The sequence below is a fragment of the Megalopta genalis genome, chromosome 1 (assembly GCF_051020955.1).
Source record: "Megalopta genalis isolate 19385.01 chromosome 1, iyMegGena1_principal, whole genome shotgun sequence".
Lineage (NCBI taxonomy): Eukaryota > Metazoa > Arthropoda > Insecta > Hymenoptera > Halictidae > Megalopta > Megalopta genalis.
The window spans coordinates 38534535-38547408 of NC_135013.1; the positions used below are offsets into that span (position 1 = coordinate 38534535).

Below are 12874 nucleotides of genomic sequence, written 5' to 3' on the forward strand. Positions count from 1 at the left end.
AAACTAAAGCGAAATAAAAATGTATTTTTTCTTTTAAATCATTTTAATCAATTGAAAATAACGTAATAATGTTCTCCACACAGTTTTTATAATAGTTTTAGTATCGTGTATTTCTGTTATCAATTTTTGCAATGAATGCATAAAATGTCTACTGATGATTCTTGTCTACTGGTTAAGATCGAGCATATGATACATACTTTGTTGTGTTTATTTTACTTTATTGTTTCGTTTATTTTATTATGTTTATTGTATCAAGTGTTCCAAGAATTTCTACATAATCCTGTTCGTCCAACAAAAAAATATGCAGTAACAGTTGTCTGACAGAGTTTGCTCATGCTACCTTCCTTGCACAATTCTACTTGTCCGACTAAAGTGAAGCTTATACTATTGGGTTGGCAACTAAGTAATTGCCGATTTGTTCAATGAAATAAAAAATTTTTTTTACTTGGAATGAAGTTTAATCTGTAATGTATTTTCCATTTTGTTCGATGACCTTTTGCCATCTCTCTGACAACTTGAAAATTCCACGCTCGTAGAAAGTCTGATCCTTTTCGGCCAAAAACTGAGTTAAGCGAGATTTTACAGCGTCATCACCATTAAAAGTTTTACCTCGAAGGGAGTTGTCCAGGGATCGAAATAAGTGGTAATCCGATGGCGCGAGATCAGGGCTATATGGTGAGTGTAACATCAATTCCCAACCAATATCCATCAATTTTTACCGAATGGACAAAGACGTGTGCGGCCTAGCATTGTCCTGGTGGAAAATTACACCTTTACGATCGACCAATTCTGGTCGCTTTTCCTTGACCGCTGCATTCAATTTGTCCAGTTGCTAACATTCACGGATAATAAAAAATAACTTAATAATAATAATAATAATAATAATTTTATAATATAACATTTACGGATATCATAAAAATGGGAGTGAGAGACATCTATAACTGAAATCGGCAATTACATAGTTGCCAACCCAATACTTGTCTGATTGAAACGAGACTCAACAACCTGTCCGACTAAAACGCCTCTCAGTCATCCAGCTATAAAATTAAGTTACGTCTAATTAAAAACGACCATATGCCCGACAAAAATAAAAACAACAACCTCTCCTACACGTCCAATCAACCTGTCTACAGTCCACTATTCACGGACTATTCCGAAATAAGTCGGCCACTAGTCTGGCCCAATACTGTCTCTTTTCACTGGGAAGGATTAATTGCACGCTTTCCGAATGCAATTCTCATTTTCACCACGATGCAAATAAATTGGTAAAATTGAATGGCGTTTCCCGAGCGCGGCGCAGGGAAAGCTGTGAAAAATGGATCCCTTGAAGGGGTTAATTCCGTCCGTACATATTGAACCGATCACGCCCGGAGGAATCAGCGAATCGAGCCGCGCCGATACAGAAATAGACGGGGAACGGATACGCGACGCCGTCACGTAAACCGAAGAAACTTAATCCCGACGATGGTTGCGAATCCACGGAAATATCGTTGCCCGGTTGACTGGAGATCTGCGCATATTGGCTTCATTTGCACGTTTCGTTTCGCCCGTCGTTCCTCCCCGTCGGCGGTCGCTGCGCAGAATTTTATCGTCGCCGGAGCATTTCTCCGAGCGGGTAACCGGCGGTCGGGCACGGTATCCTAATTCTCAACGTTCTCCCGGAACGACTGCAATAATCAAGAATCCGGTTCTTACGTGGCCGCTCGCCGGGATCACCCTTTTTTTCTCACTGCCGTCTAATTAGAGCCGTTAAGTCGCGCTTAATTTCTATGATATGTTTTACGGCCGCGGCCGCGGCCGGTGTTCGCGCGACGCCGGGTTTTAATCCGAGCAGCTTAGCCAGCCTGGCCAGCCAATTAGGATTTCGCAAATCGCGGCGGGCGCCGGAAGAAAAGCTGTTCGAATTTTCCCCGCATGAATATCCTGGGAACGCGCTCGCCGAGACGGCGATATCGGCGGACGAGTTACCAGATTTCTGCTTCGAGATCGTTGATCTGTTTGTTCGAGGCTGGACGGAGTTCGAGGAGACAGAATTTTTGGAGAGCTCTCGATGGACCCGATCGGCTGCTGATCCCCGCCGTCGCGGCGAAGTTCGCCGGCCGAGGGCGTCCGGGGCAACAGAAATTCTTCGTTTCGCTCGGAGCGAAAGTTTCGCCGCGAGCAAGTAAGCGGCGAGCCAATTTAAGCCGAAAAGAGGAATTCGAAAGTCGAGTTTGAGCCCGATGCTCGTGACCATGTATTCCCTTCTATGGGGAAAAACTTGGACAGACTCTAAAGGGTTCTTGACTTCGAGGTCGCATTCAGGATACCGGAGCTTGGACTTCGTTCGGTCGCTTTCAGTTGCTGCGGGAGACTAAAGACTTTGACGTGAGAAGGGCACTTTGAAACTGGAGACCGTCGATGTTCTCGCGAAGTCTGTGCATTAGATGTATATATATAGGGTGTTCTATTTAAGTGAGTACGGCAGGATATTTCGGAAGGTGTTATAGTTATTAAAAAAATGTTCTTACAAAAGTTGTTCGATAGCACGGGCTACATCGTGTAATATTAATTGTTTTATCGTGGCTGGGGTAGTACACGAGATCTGGAGGTCAATCTAATTTTCTTAAATAAAAGGCTATATTTTTCTCTTCAGAAAATAACAACAGGCATTGTATCCAAAGAGATGTTACACGATATTATTTTGAGTTCGATAAAGGTTGGCTAATGGTTAGCTTATGTTTACGTTCGCGTTGTTCGACGACCAACATCCAGCAGCCGCTGCTGAGCAGAGTCGATTGCGTTTGTATCAAGTTACTGCACTGATTTTATAAACAGGGATTGTGGCTTACTGCTAATGCCACAAATTATCGATTGTAATTTTCACTTACCAGTTGAATAATTTTTTATCTTTCTACGTGTCCACCATCATTGAAAATATACATTTGTAATCGTTTTAAAAATTGTGTCTCAACACTTTTTAACATTTCGTCCGATATTGGGCGATCGTAATTCTTGTTTTTAAAATTATACGTATATATGTATACAGGGTGATTCGCTTAAAATGAACAACTGAGTTATTTCCGTTAATGCGAAAGGTAGACAAAAATGATAAAGCGGTATTTAAATGGTTTCGAAGCATGCATCTGATGGTAACAAAGAATCGTTCTATCAAGGGCATTTTAATGATTTTCTCAAGATCATCGACATTTTCTTACTTATTAACGTTTATGTTTTATAACGCGATGTTGTTGCTTGCATCGAGACGAGTTCAACGACCTGTAATATCATGATCCTTGAAACATTTTTTAAATGTGTTGAATTTAAAAAGAATTTAACTGTACTCGACACTTTGAGCATTTGTAATAAAATATGATAAGTTGCACCGTTCTTGTATTATATATATTTCGATTTTGTTTCTTTTTTCTCTTTGTTTGTACTTGTGCGATTGCTATATAAAATCATTATCTTTTTATTACTTCTTCTGCAACAAAGTGTTTCTCTGTTCGTATATACATGAATAAATAAATAATTATTATTATTATTACTAGAGGCAGTAAATATAATTTGTACATTTCAACAGTGACCAGGAATCTCTAAACATTGAGTACCACTATCTATCTATTACTACATCGCTTTTTTATATTTTCAGCCTCACAATAGACTTATGCTATCCAATTAGCCAGCTGCCTTATTGTTTCTTTGTCGAAATACCGACGCTATTTGTCTAGCTAAACTGCTGTTCGTACTACTTGCGTCGCAGTCGAAATATCAGTTGATGCCACTTGTCTAACCAAACTTGGCTGTATCCTCCTAGTTTGGCCAAATATCTGCTGCTTGTGTTCACTTGATTAGACCGCAACACTCGCTATCTGTTTCTCTAAAGAGCCGTCTTCCTCACTTGCTTGTTACCATACCTACTCATTCGTCCGACGAAACTGTATTCTTAGTTTTTGCACAGTCAAACATCGACCACTACTGCTTGCCAATCAAGCAGAGTCTGTTCCAGTTAATCAGATATTCACACTGCGAATTCCGTGCTGTCGTAATCTGCGCTTTAACGTCAACGCGATGCAAACCGTCGTGGATGTTTCCGTGGCCAGACAAAATTCTTTTAATAGAAAAGATCGCAATCTTTCCGCCGACGTTGAATAGCGTGTAGGATACTGGAGCCGGTTACTGTGGTGTATCCAATTGCTGTGCCTTTCGTTTGTTTTTTGGGCATAATTAACTTATATTCATCCAATAGGACATATCACATGTTTGTATTCTTTTATTTTGTGTATTTTTTAATAAAAATATTGACTATGCCTTATTCGATAAATATACAGTGAATTATGCCCGGAAACAATCCAAAGGTACAGCAATTGATCGTCTCAAATATTAAAGTTTTTAAAATCAGAGATTTCGTTCGATTTTGAATGCGTTGATAGCAAGATCGAAAGAGATAACAGAATCGTGTCGGATTCCCATTTCTGTGAGCTCCGTGAGTTCGGAAAAGTCCGCAGTCTATCGTGTTCCGGCGTCGCAGTACAATTACTTTAAAGACAAAACGAAAAGTCTTCGGGGGTCACGCGACGCTGCCGGCCAATTGATTCGAATTACCGTGAAAGAGCCTCGGCCAACTTTCATTTCCATTAAGATCCGCGGTCTGCAGATAGCGGAGTCCTGAGAACGCGGACCGCGCACAAAGAGGGACTGGCAGACCGTTATCAGCTGGCCGTTAAGGATGCGCGCGCGGCCCGCTGGCTTTTAACCAGCGATAATTAACGCGGGAATAAGCAACGCGGCCCGTGACTCGAAATGTAAACGGGCCCGGATGAATGGGGGAACCCGGCGACCCCTATCCTCATGACCAATTAACTGTCTCATTCACGGTGTCTCGTGCATCCATCCGGATGGCAGTCGGCGACGTCCGGGACATCCTCGCCGGAGTCCGAATGCGACAGAGATGAAAAGAGTCGTGCAGAGAGGCCGTCCGTCTGGTCAAAGAGCGCGCCAGCTGAAATGGGGGAGAGGCCGGAAACGAAAAAAGGAAACGAAATTGCGAGTCCGACTACGGAGAAAGAAAACCGGGAAGGGAACGACCGAGGGGGCCGCAAGATTAGATGAAGATGGCGGCCTGGAGATACGCAATGCCAGACAAATGATAGAACGTTTGACGTACCTTCGCTTCGAAAAGTTTTTCCACCACTGAATCTTGGCTTTTCGAAACTCTGTTGTAATTTTCCGGAGACCATAGACTTTTTGGCTTCGTGGAAATAGCAAAACGTCGAGATAAATTGTCTCCTGCGATTCTCATAAATGGTCTTTGCGCAAAATAACAGTTGTCCAAGTGAATTGTGGGAAAGAAAAATGAAATGAAGCTTAATTTTTTCAATGAGTTTAATCAGTCGACAACGATGCGACAGTGTTATGAAATATTTCCGGCGTCTTCGCAATCTTTCATTTCGCCTAGTCACTTTTGTCATAAGTGCAAGAAATCCGTAATCTACTTGTAAAACGTTATCTGTGAGACAGATATTAAACTTCGTGTTAAACCTTCCCGTTAAATCACGGAGTTCCTTTTTCAGTAATGTACGCGTTTCAAATGATACACCGTTCAACGGACAATCTGCGCTTTTATTCCTGCAATTCCGCTATTTTCCTTGCGAAGCCGTTGCAAACGAAAAAATTGGACAGATGGTTCTCCGTTAAAACTGTTATCCGTATGCGCGATATTTCCAACACCGTCACGGCCGATGACACTCCGGTGGCGTCAAGTGTGTCGTTTCTCGTTCGTTTCGCGTTGCCCAACAAAATGAACGGAACGAAATTCGGCTTGAGAAAAATGTGTTGCCGTAGTTGAAGGATGCTTCCCTGGAAAACAATTCGCAAACATCGTTTATCTTCCGTCCCGGCCACGAGAATCCCTTCTTAATTACACGAAACGTTCAAACGTATCAAACGACCCATCGTTCCGCGAGTATCAAGGGTGAGCCACGGAGAAAGGGTTGCAGGTTCCGGACAAAGGGTCCGGGCAAACGGGAAAGAGCAAAAATCCGCGGGGACGGGAATAAGAAGCAAATAGTGGAGAGACACTGCCGGCTGAACGAGGAAGAGACAACAGGCGGCGGGGCTGGGAGGGAGTTTAACGTTGCCAGGGTAGCGAATCGGACTTCGCAGCCGCGGAGAAAAGGTAGGGTCGGCTTTTCCCCGTGGGAGGGATGAAATCTTGGTGAATGCCGGGTCACTCGTTTAAATAATTAAACGCGTAATTACCGCCGGCTGGAACACATTTTAATGAACGGTGCCTTTTCCACGCTGCCTCGCCACGGTGTCCCATCCCACAAGCGAGACGTCGTCGTCGTCGTCGTCGTCGTCGTCGTCGAGAGTGCCGAGAGTCGTCGACCAAGCTCGGCCAGACTTTTCAGAGTCCCGGGCTCCGGCGAAAACTTCGCGAATCGAAACTGCGAAATAGATTGGCCGGTAACGAGACGCTTCTTTCTCAAGAAGTCTCCGATCGCTCGCCGCACGCAAACTTCTGCTTCTTCTTCCGGCTGTTGCCCGAGTGCCGGAAGCGGCCGCCGCGATTATCGGGGCCCCGACGACGACGCGAGCCGCCGCCAAGCCGTTTGTTAATGAGACCACCCGGTTCGATGTAACGAGCCTCAATTAACGCCGCGAATCACGCGCTGCCGCGATCATCGTGCGACGTGCCCGCCGACGTCGCCGCTTTTTCGACGCGGTAATTACGCTTAACCTCCTTCAGCCGTGAACTTTTTCTACCGTTGTTGGCATCGTCGCGCCTCCAATGGGTAATTATTTCTATAGGGCCAACGCAAATTCACGAGTTATACAGTTTTGTTTCAGTGCACCTTGGATCCTTCCTTTTGTGCCCGTGCGTCTTTCAGGCAATATTTTGACGTGAATAGACTGGCAAGACAGAAATTGTCTACAATGATTGCAATTAATTACTTAATGGTTTCAATGTTTTCGCAGATAGTAAAGTAACTTTTGCCATAAATGCATATATATAATATTCACAGTATAGCCATTTGGGTTCTTAATTATTAGCTGTGCGATTTATATATATAATATTCACAGTATAGCCATTTGGGTTCTTAATTATTAGCTGTGCGATTTATATATATAATATTCACAGTATAGCCATTTGGGTTCTTAATTATTAGCTGTGCGATTTATCGACATTTATCAACGATGCTTCTGACTTTATTTTTAATATTGTTTTATTCTTTCATTCATTCCAAGGGATGACATATTTTATGTTATTGTGGTCGCACAATTGTGTCGAACACAATCTACTAAATGTGAATGTTTTATTCGCTTCTTTTAAATCGAAATAAAACTCAAATTTTCCGGTGTCGATATTTGACGATTACAATTAATACGAGCGTGCAATAGAATCTTTGAAGAAGTGTCAATCGACGTAGCTACGAATAAAATGTATTATAGAAATGCGTAAAACGAATACACTTGCGAAGAGCAATCTCGAAGCAAGTTTCCAGTGAAACGCTTAACGATCGCTTTACATTTTTATCAACGGCATCGCGATGCGTTCGCTGTTAACAGCGACGGACGTGCGTGTCTCTGTGTAAAGACGTATTCTGCAGGATTTTAGAACGAGGAACGCGAACGGAAAGGGCAGAGCTCGTAAACGCGTTACGTCCAATATTTAAATTGCGTCGCCGAAATGAGACAGCGTAACAGCGTGACGACCGACGACCTGACAGTACTATTAAGAGCAATATCGTACCTGGCCTGTCAGTGCCGAGAATAAATGGAGCAGCGACGGAACTGCTCGAGCTGAAAATGAATTTCCGGATGCGGCGCTAATCTTATCTCCGTCGGAGGATTCACCGTCGACGAACGTCCGCCTTCCTTTGCCCCCTCCCCCCTCCACGCCGTACTCTCTTTACTACCATAAAACCGAGAAAATCTAGCGGCTCGTCGTCAAAAAGAACATCGCCGTAGTGAAACATGAACACGCATTGTTATTGTGATACCTCGCGTGCTTTAATGAGTCCGATAATAATATAGAGATCTCTATATAACATCTGCCGTGCATTCATTGCATTTTTTTCTACCCCAGTGTGATCTACCGTCATTTTCGACTCCTATCGTTAATTTCGAATCCTTTTGTATGTTTTCTAAAGGAAATCCCGCAAATACATGAATGAATGAATGAATGAATAAATAAATGAGTGAGTGAATAAATAAATAAATGAATGAATAAACAAATTAATAAATGAGTGAATAAATTAATTAATTAATTAATGAATAAACAAATTATTAAATAAATGAATAAATAATCGAATGAGTAAACGAATGAATAAGTAAATAAATAAAAATGAAATGGTTTCTGAAATTGTCTCATGTTATCCGACTCCTGGATTTAAACAAAAGGTGTCGTTTGTACCCTACTATTTTAAACTCGTCTCCGTCCCATCGAAATGAAGACGAATAAGAAAGAGTGTCCACTATTCTTCCAAGACCTATTTCCCGTATGTATGCCGGACAGAGATTGATATGTTGGCGAGTGCATCGGAAGACAAACCATCGCGAATCCACGGCGCATCGATTTGTATTCTAAACGGCGATACGAGATAGTTTGTAGTTCGATCTGAAACAGCGCTCCGTGAACGCCATTCCGATTCTTCGATGGGTTCTCGGAGGCAAAGCAGAAACTCCGGGCCATTACATCCTCGATTTACCCGGGAATCGGGCGGAGCCGGTGATGGCAGTCGCGGAACGGCGTCTTCCGTTCCATGGGGGTGAGCCTCGTCGATTTTTACCCCGAGAATTTCCCGCGCGCAGATCCGGGACACGTCGCGCCGCTTGATTTATAACTTCTGCGTCGGTCTCTTTCGGCCGGCACTCGAGAAGGTGTTGGTAAACATCGCCGAGGACTATGAAAAATCCGCCACACCAGTTCCACGGAGATAACAGGAGGGATGGGACGGAAACGAGCCGGAACTACCCTCGCAGCGTGATTCGGTAGGGCAGAGGAGCCAATTACTGTGCCCCGTTGGCGGTAAATTTTCTCGTTAGACGAATATTAAATTTCCTTTAAATATTGGGAGAAAGAAAAAGAAGATCAGTTACTGAGCTTCAATGACTGTGCACAATAGAAATTTAATACTTAACATACTTTAATTAAAAAAAAACTATGTAAAATCGTAATAAGTCATATAAAAGTTCACATTAGAGATGGCTGTTTTAATAAAGTTCCATGTTTACATTTCATCCCTTTAAAAATATGACGAAAATGGTTTGAGATTTGAGGTTATGTAGACCTATCCAGTGATGGTCTGGAACGTGCTGCAGAGTAGAGGTGGGGAGACCCCGCAAACGGGATTGGACGATGCCAATGGGTTCCAATTGCAATATCCAATGGCAGCGTCGTCAGCACATTCTGACCCCCTCTCCATCACTCTGCAGCACATTCCAGACCAACATTGGTTTCCTCGCGAGAACCCGGCTTTTCTCAGTGATTTATGAAACGCGAACGATTAATCAATTTCTGACGTGCACTTCTACCGGTCGCGGTGATCAGTGCAGCTCCTGGCCAAGCTCGCCGCATCACGAAGCATTAATGGTAAATAAATTATTGGGTCTTAGCTTAACGGATACACATCTGCGACATTAACGGGCCGCGGCGTTAGAACTTCGAGGAAACGGTTTTTTTCATTACTGGGTTTCTTAGCCTCGGTCTTCGTTAACGTCTCAAGGACAAGTTTTGTGTAAGTGCTCGCATTTTTGTGAGAGTTATGGTCGTGACCATAGAAGAAATTGAGACGGTTTTACATTCGTAAAAACGGCGAGCGTCATTAGTTTCGAATGGATAAATATTTTCGACATGGAGTGATTATATAATTATTTATAAATCGTTAAATATCATCCGTTCGAGAAGAGTGTAAACAAATTATGACACCGTAAATTATGATTATTTTTATCACTCCTGATATTTAAAGTTAGCCATGTTCCCGCAATAACTGCAAAGAGCCAGCAAATGAATTAATTTATACGTTATAACTAATTACGAAATGGAATTGATGAATTGTGAATGATTATGTGTAAAACAAGAGGGAATCGTTAGGGCGAGATTTCGGTCGTAATATGACGACTAATTTGACGGCTGTCGACGAGGATTAAGAACGTGCGTCAATATAATGGAACATTCATGTCCCTTTAATGATGCAGTAATGGAACACCAAACAATGGACAGTATGTTAATAAATAAATCCTCGGCTTATCTGGCCCATTAATTACGCGTATAGAGTAACGCACAATGAATAAATAAAACCTCCCTTTACATTTAATAACGATCGTTTCGTTCGATTAATTAGTTCGACGAACGATAATAGTGCACGAACAGTTACCGGGGGCAGCTCGGATCACGGTTTTCATGACACGCGCAATTCATGATCCACGCGATTCGAATATAACTTTGATTTTCATCCCGGATTCGTAACAATGATAATCAGTTACTGGTTAATGCCGCAGCAGAGTATTTGCGGATGCAACATGATACCTCGAGACAGGAAAATACCATTATGAATGCAACGCGACCAGTTTATTCCAAAGCTTTATTAACTCGCTCCATAAAATATCCGCGGTGTAAGATTTAATCAATTCGATTAAATCCGTCGATTTAAACAATTAAAATCCGTGTCGGTGGTTTCTATCGTATCCTCGGGCAAATCTTCACGCAATATTATTGTACAAATGTTACCACCTGCCGTGAGAAAAATAATCGCGTTCCATATAAAATTGCAAAAACATTTTCGAACGTTGTTACGCTATTAAAATTTTACATAAAAATATTGTTCGATAATTGTATGAAATCGGAGCTACATAAAAATGTGCCTCTTCTTTTTAACAGTTTTAATCAATCGAAAATAATATGTAACAGTACAGTAAATTCTCCCTAATTGACGCTCAGATTGTGCACAAGAATTTGGCATAATCGTATCTCCCCTTTCCAAATACTCCATTTCTGTGTACAAGCTGAAAGTCAATTAGAGAGAATTTATTGTATTTTTAAATTCTTCCAATATTTTCACCGTTCTCCATTTCTCTTATCAATGTTGGCAATAAACGCATAAAAACTGTCTATTATTATATATTATTATTATATTATTATTATATATTATTATATATTATTATTGTATATTATTATATATTATTATTATATATTATTATATATTATTATTATATATTATTATATATTATTATATATTATTATTATATTATTATTATATATTATTATTATATTATTATTATATATTAGCTGTCTACTTATCAATTTCAGCTGCGTATTTCAGAACGAATGAGTTCTTAAAATTTGCATTTTACGCGAAGATTCGTAGCTTGATATAATTACGTCGTATTAGTATTGTTGTACCAAAGTTGTAACCGAGATTTTTCTTTTCGGATTCCAGTGCTGACGGCGCCCGGCTACGACGTCTGGGTGAATAGATCCCCGGTGGTGGAGGGTTGCAACGCGGTTTTGTCTTGTACCGCGCTGGAAGACGTCAAAGAACACCTGACAGTCACTTCCTGGTTCCGCGACGATGCTATTCTTCTGCCTGGCAGCACCGACACCGGTGAGTACACGAGCGCGTCCGTGTTTCTCAATTAAATATTTTTACGGCGGCCGACGTTCCGCAAAAAGCACGCACAATGCCGTGACTAGCGGAATCGATCCAACGCGCGCGCTGGCTTTTCAAGCAGCCGGATGTTCGATTTTGTTTTGCCGGTTCTGGTCGCTTCGCCTTATCGTGTTTACGTCAGGCTTCTTTCCCCCCGCGCGTCCGTTTTTCATGAATTTCTAGATGAAACACGAGATTTCGAGGGCGCGAGGCAGTTTACGAGTCACCGGATGACTTTGGGGATTAAGTTATGCGTGGGAAAATTGTGCGGGATAATCCACGAACCGGGTTGCCGCGAGATTTGATCTTTCCGACGGTTTAAAAATATTTCACAGTCGATGTTAAACAGAGAATTCAGTAAAAATATTTGTTCTCGTGAAACAGGAATTCATTTGCGATGCAAGCTGGTCGATACTGTCCGAAAAGCATAAAATTAATTTACTGGTTTCATTGAAGAATGATATTTGGCAGAATATTTCGGCGAGCGTAGCTTTTCTTGATAATTGAACGGTGGACATATTTTTAATGGGCAGAGTGTAATTCGGTAGCAATTTATTGAAACGTATTTTAGTGGCATAAAAGCGAGACGGTTTCTCCGACGTTACCAGAGACAGGTGACGTTTTCGTTGACTGTTTGCGAGTACAGAGGGATGGCAACGTTTATTCGTGGCCAGCGTTTCATAAAATATTTCATCCAGCGAACGACAACACGCTGCCGTGGTATTCCTAAGAAATGAGACTCTTTGAGGCGCACCTACCGCGCGCCTCGGAAATAGTTGACTCTAACTACTGTAAACGCGGAATGCGGTATTAATATCGAGAGATCTTAGCTCCGCAGGATCGTTTACTAGACGAATCCGGCGAACCTTCCGGATGTCATGTCACGCTTGGCTCCTTTTAAACAACCCTAAAATCGTGCCAACCTTAAAACGAAACTGAAGAAAACATTTTTTAATCCCTCGACTACATTAAATATTAGCTGTAACATTCCCAGCAATGTTCTACACATTTGAGAAAACTATTGCGACAGTTCTAATCGCTACGATACAATTTAAAAAATGAAGGATGCTTAATGAAAATTTATGCTTTGAAATCAAGCAAAAATGATTTTGCTAAGGAATTACTGGAATTATTTTACTGGAATTGTTATTTATTTTAGTAAAATTATAAACGAATCGGATTGGAGAATTAATTTCCACAAAAGCGATTCGATCCAAAATTTACAGGAACGCAGAGAATTA

The 12874-nt window shown here is 41.7% G+C and overlaps 1 protein-coding gene across 6 annotated transcripts in view; it reads left to right on the plus strand.

The window, feature by feature from the left end:
• Dscam3 (Down syndrome cell adhesion molecule 3) overlaps positions 1–12874 on the plus strand; it is a 346778-nt gene that overhangs the window by 282970 nt on the left and 50934 nt on the right. For all 6 annotated transcript variants that reach the window (XM_033467267.2, XM_033467265.2, XM_033467262.2 and 3 more), the window contains exon 6: positions 11424–11588. In XM_033467267.2, coding sequence (XP_033323158.1) covers positions 11424–11588 — 165 coding nt within the window. The remainder of the gene's footprint in view (positions 1–11423; positions 11589–12874) is intronic.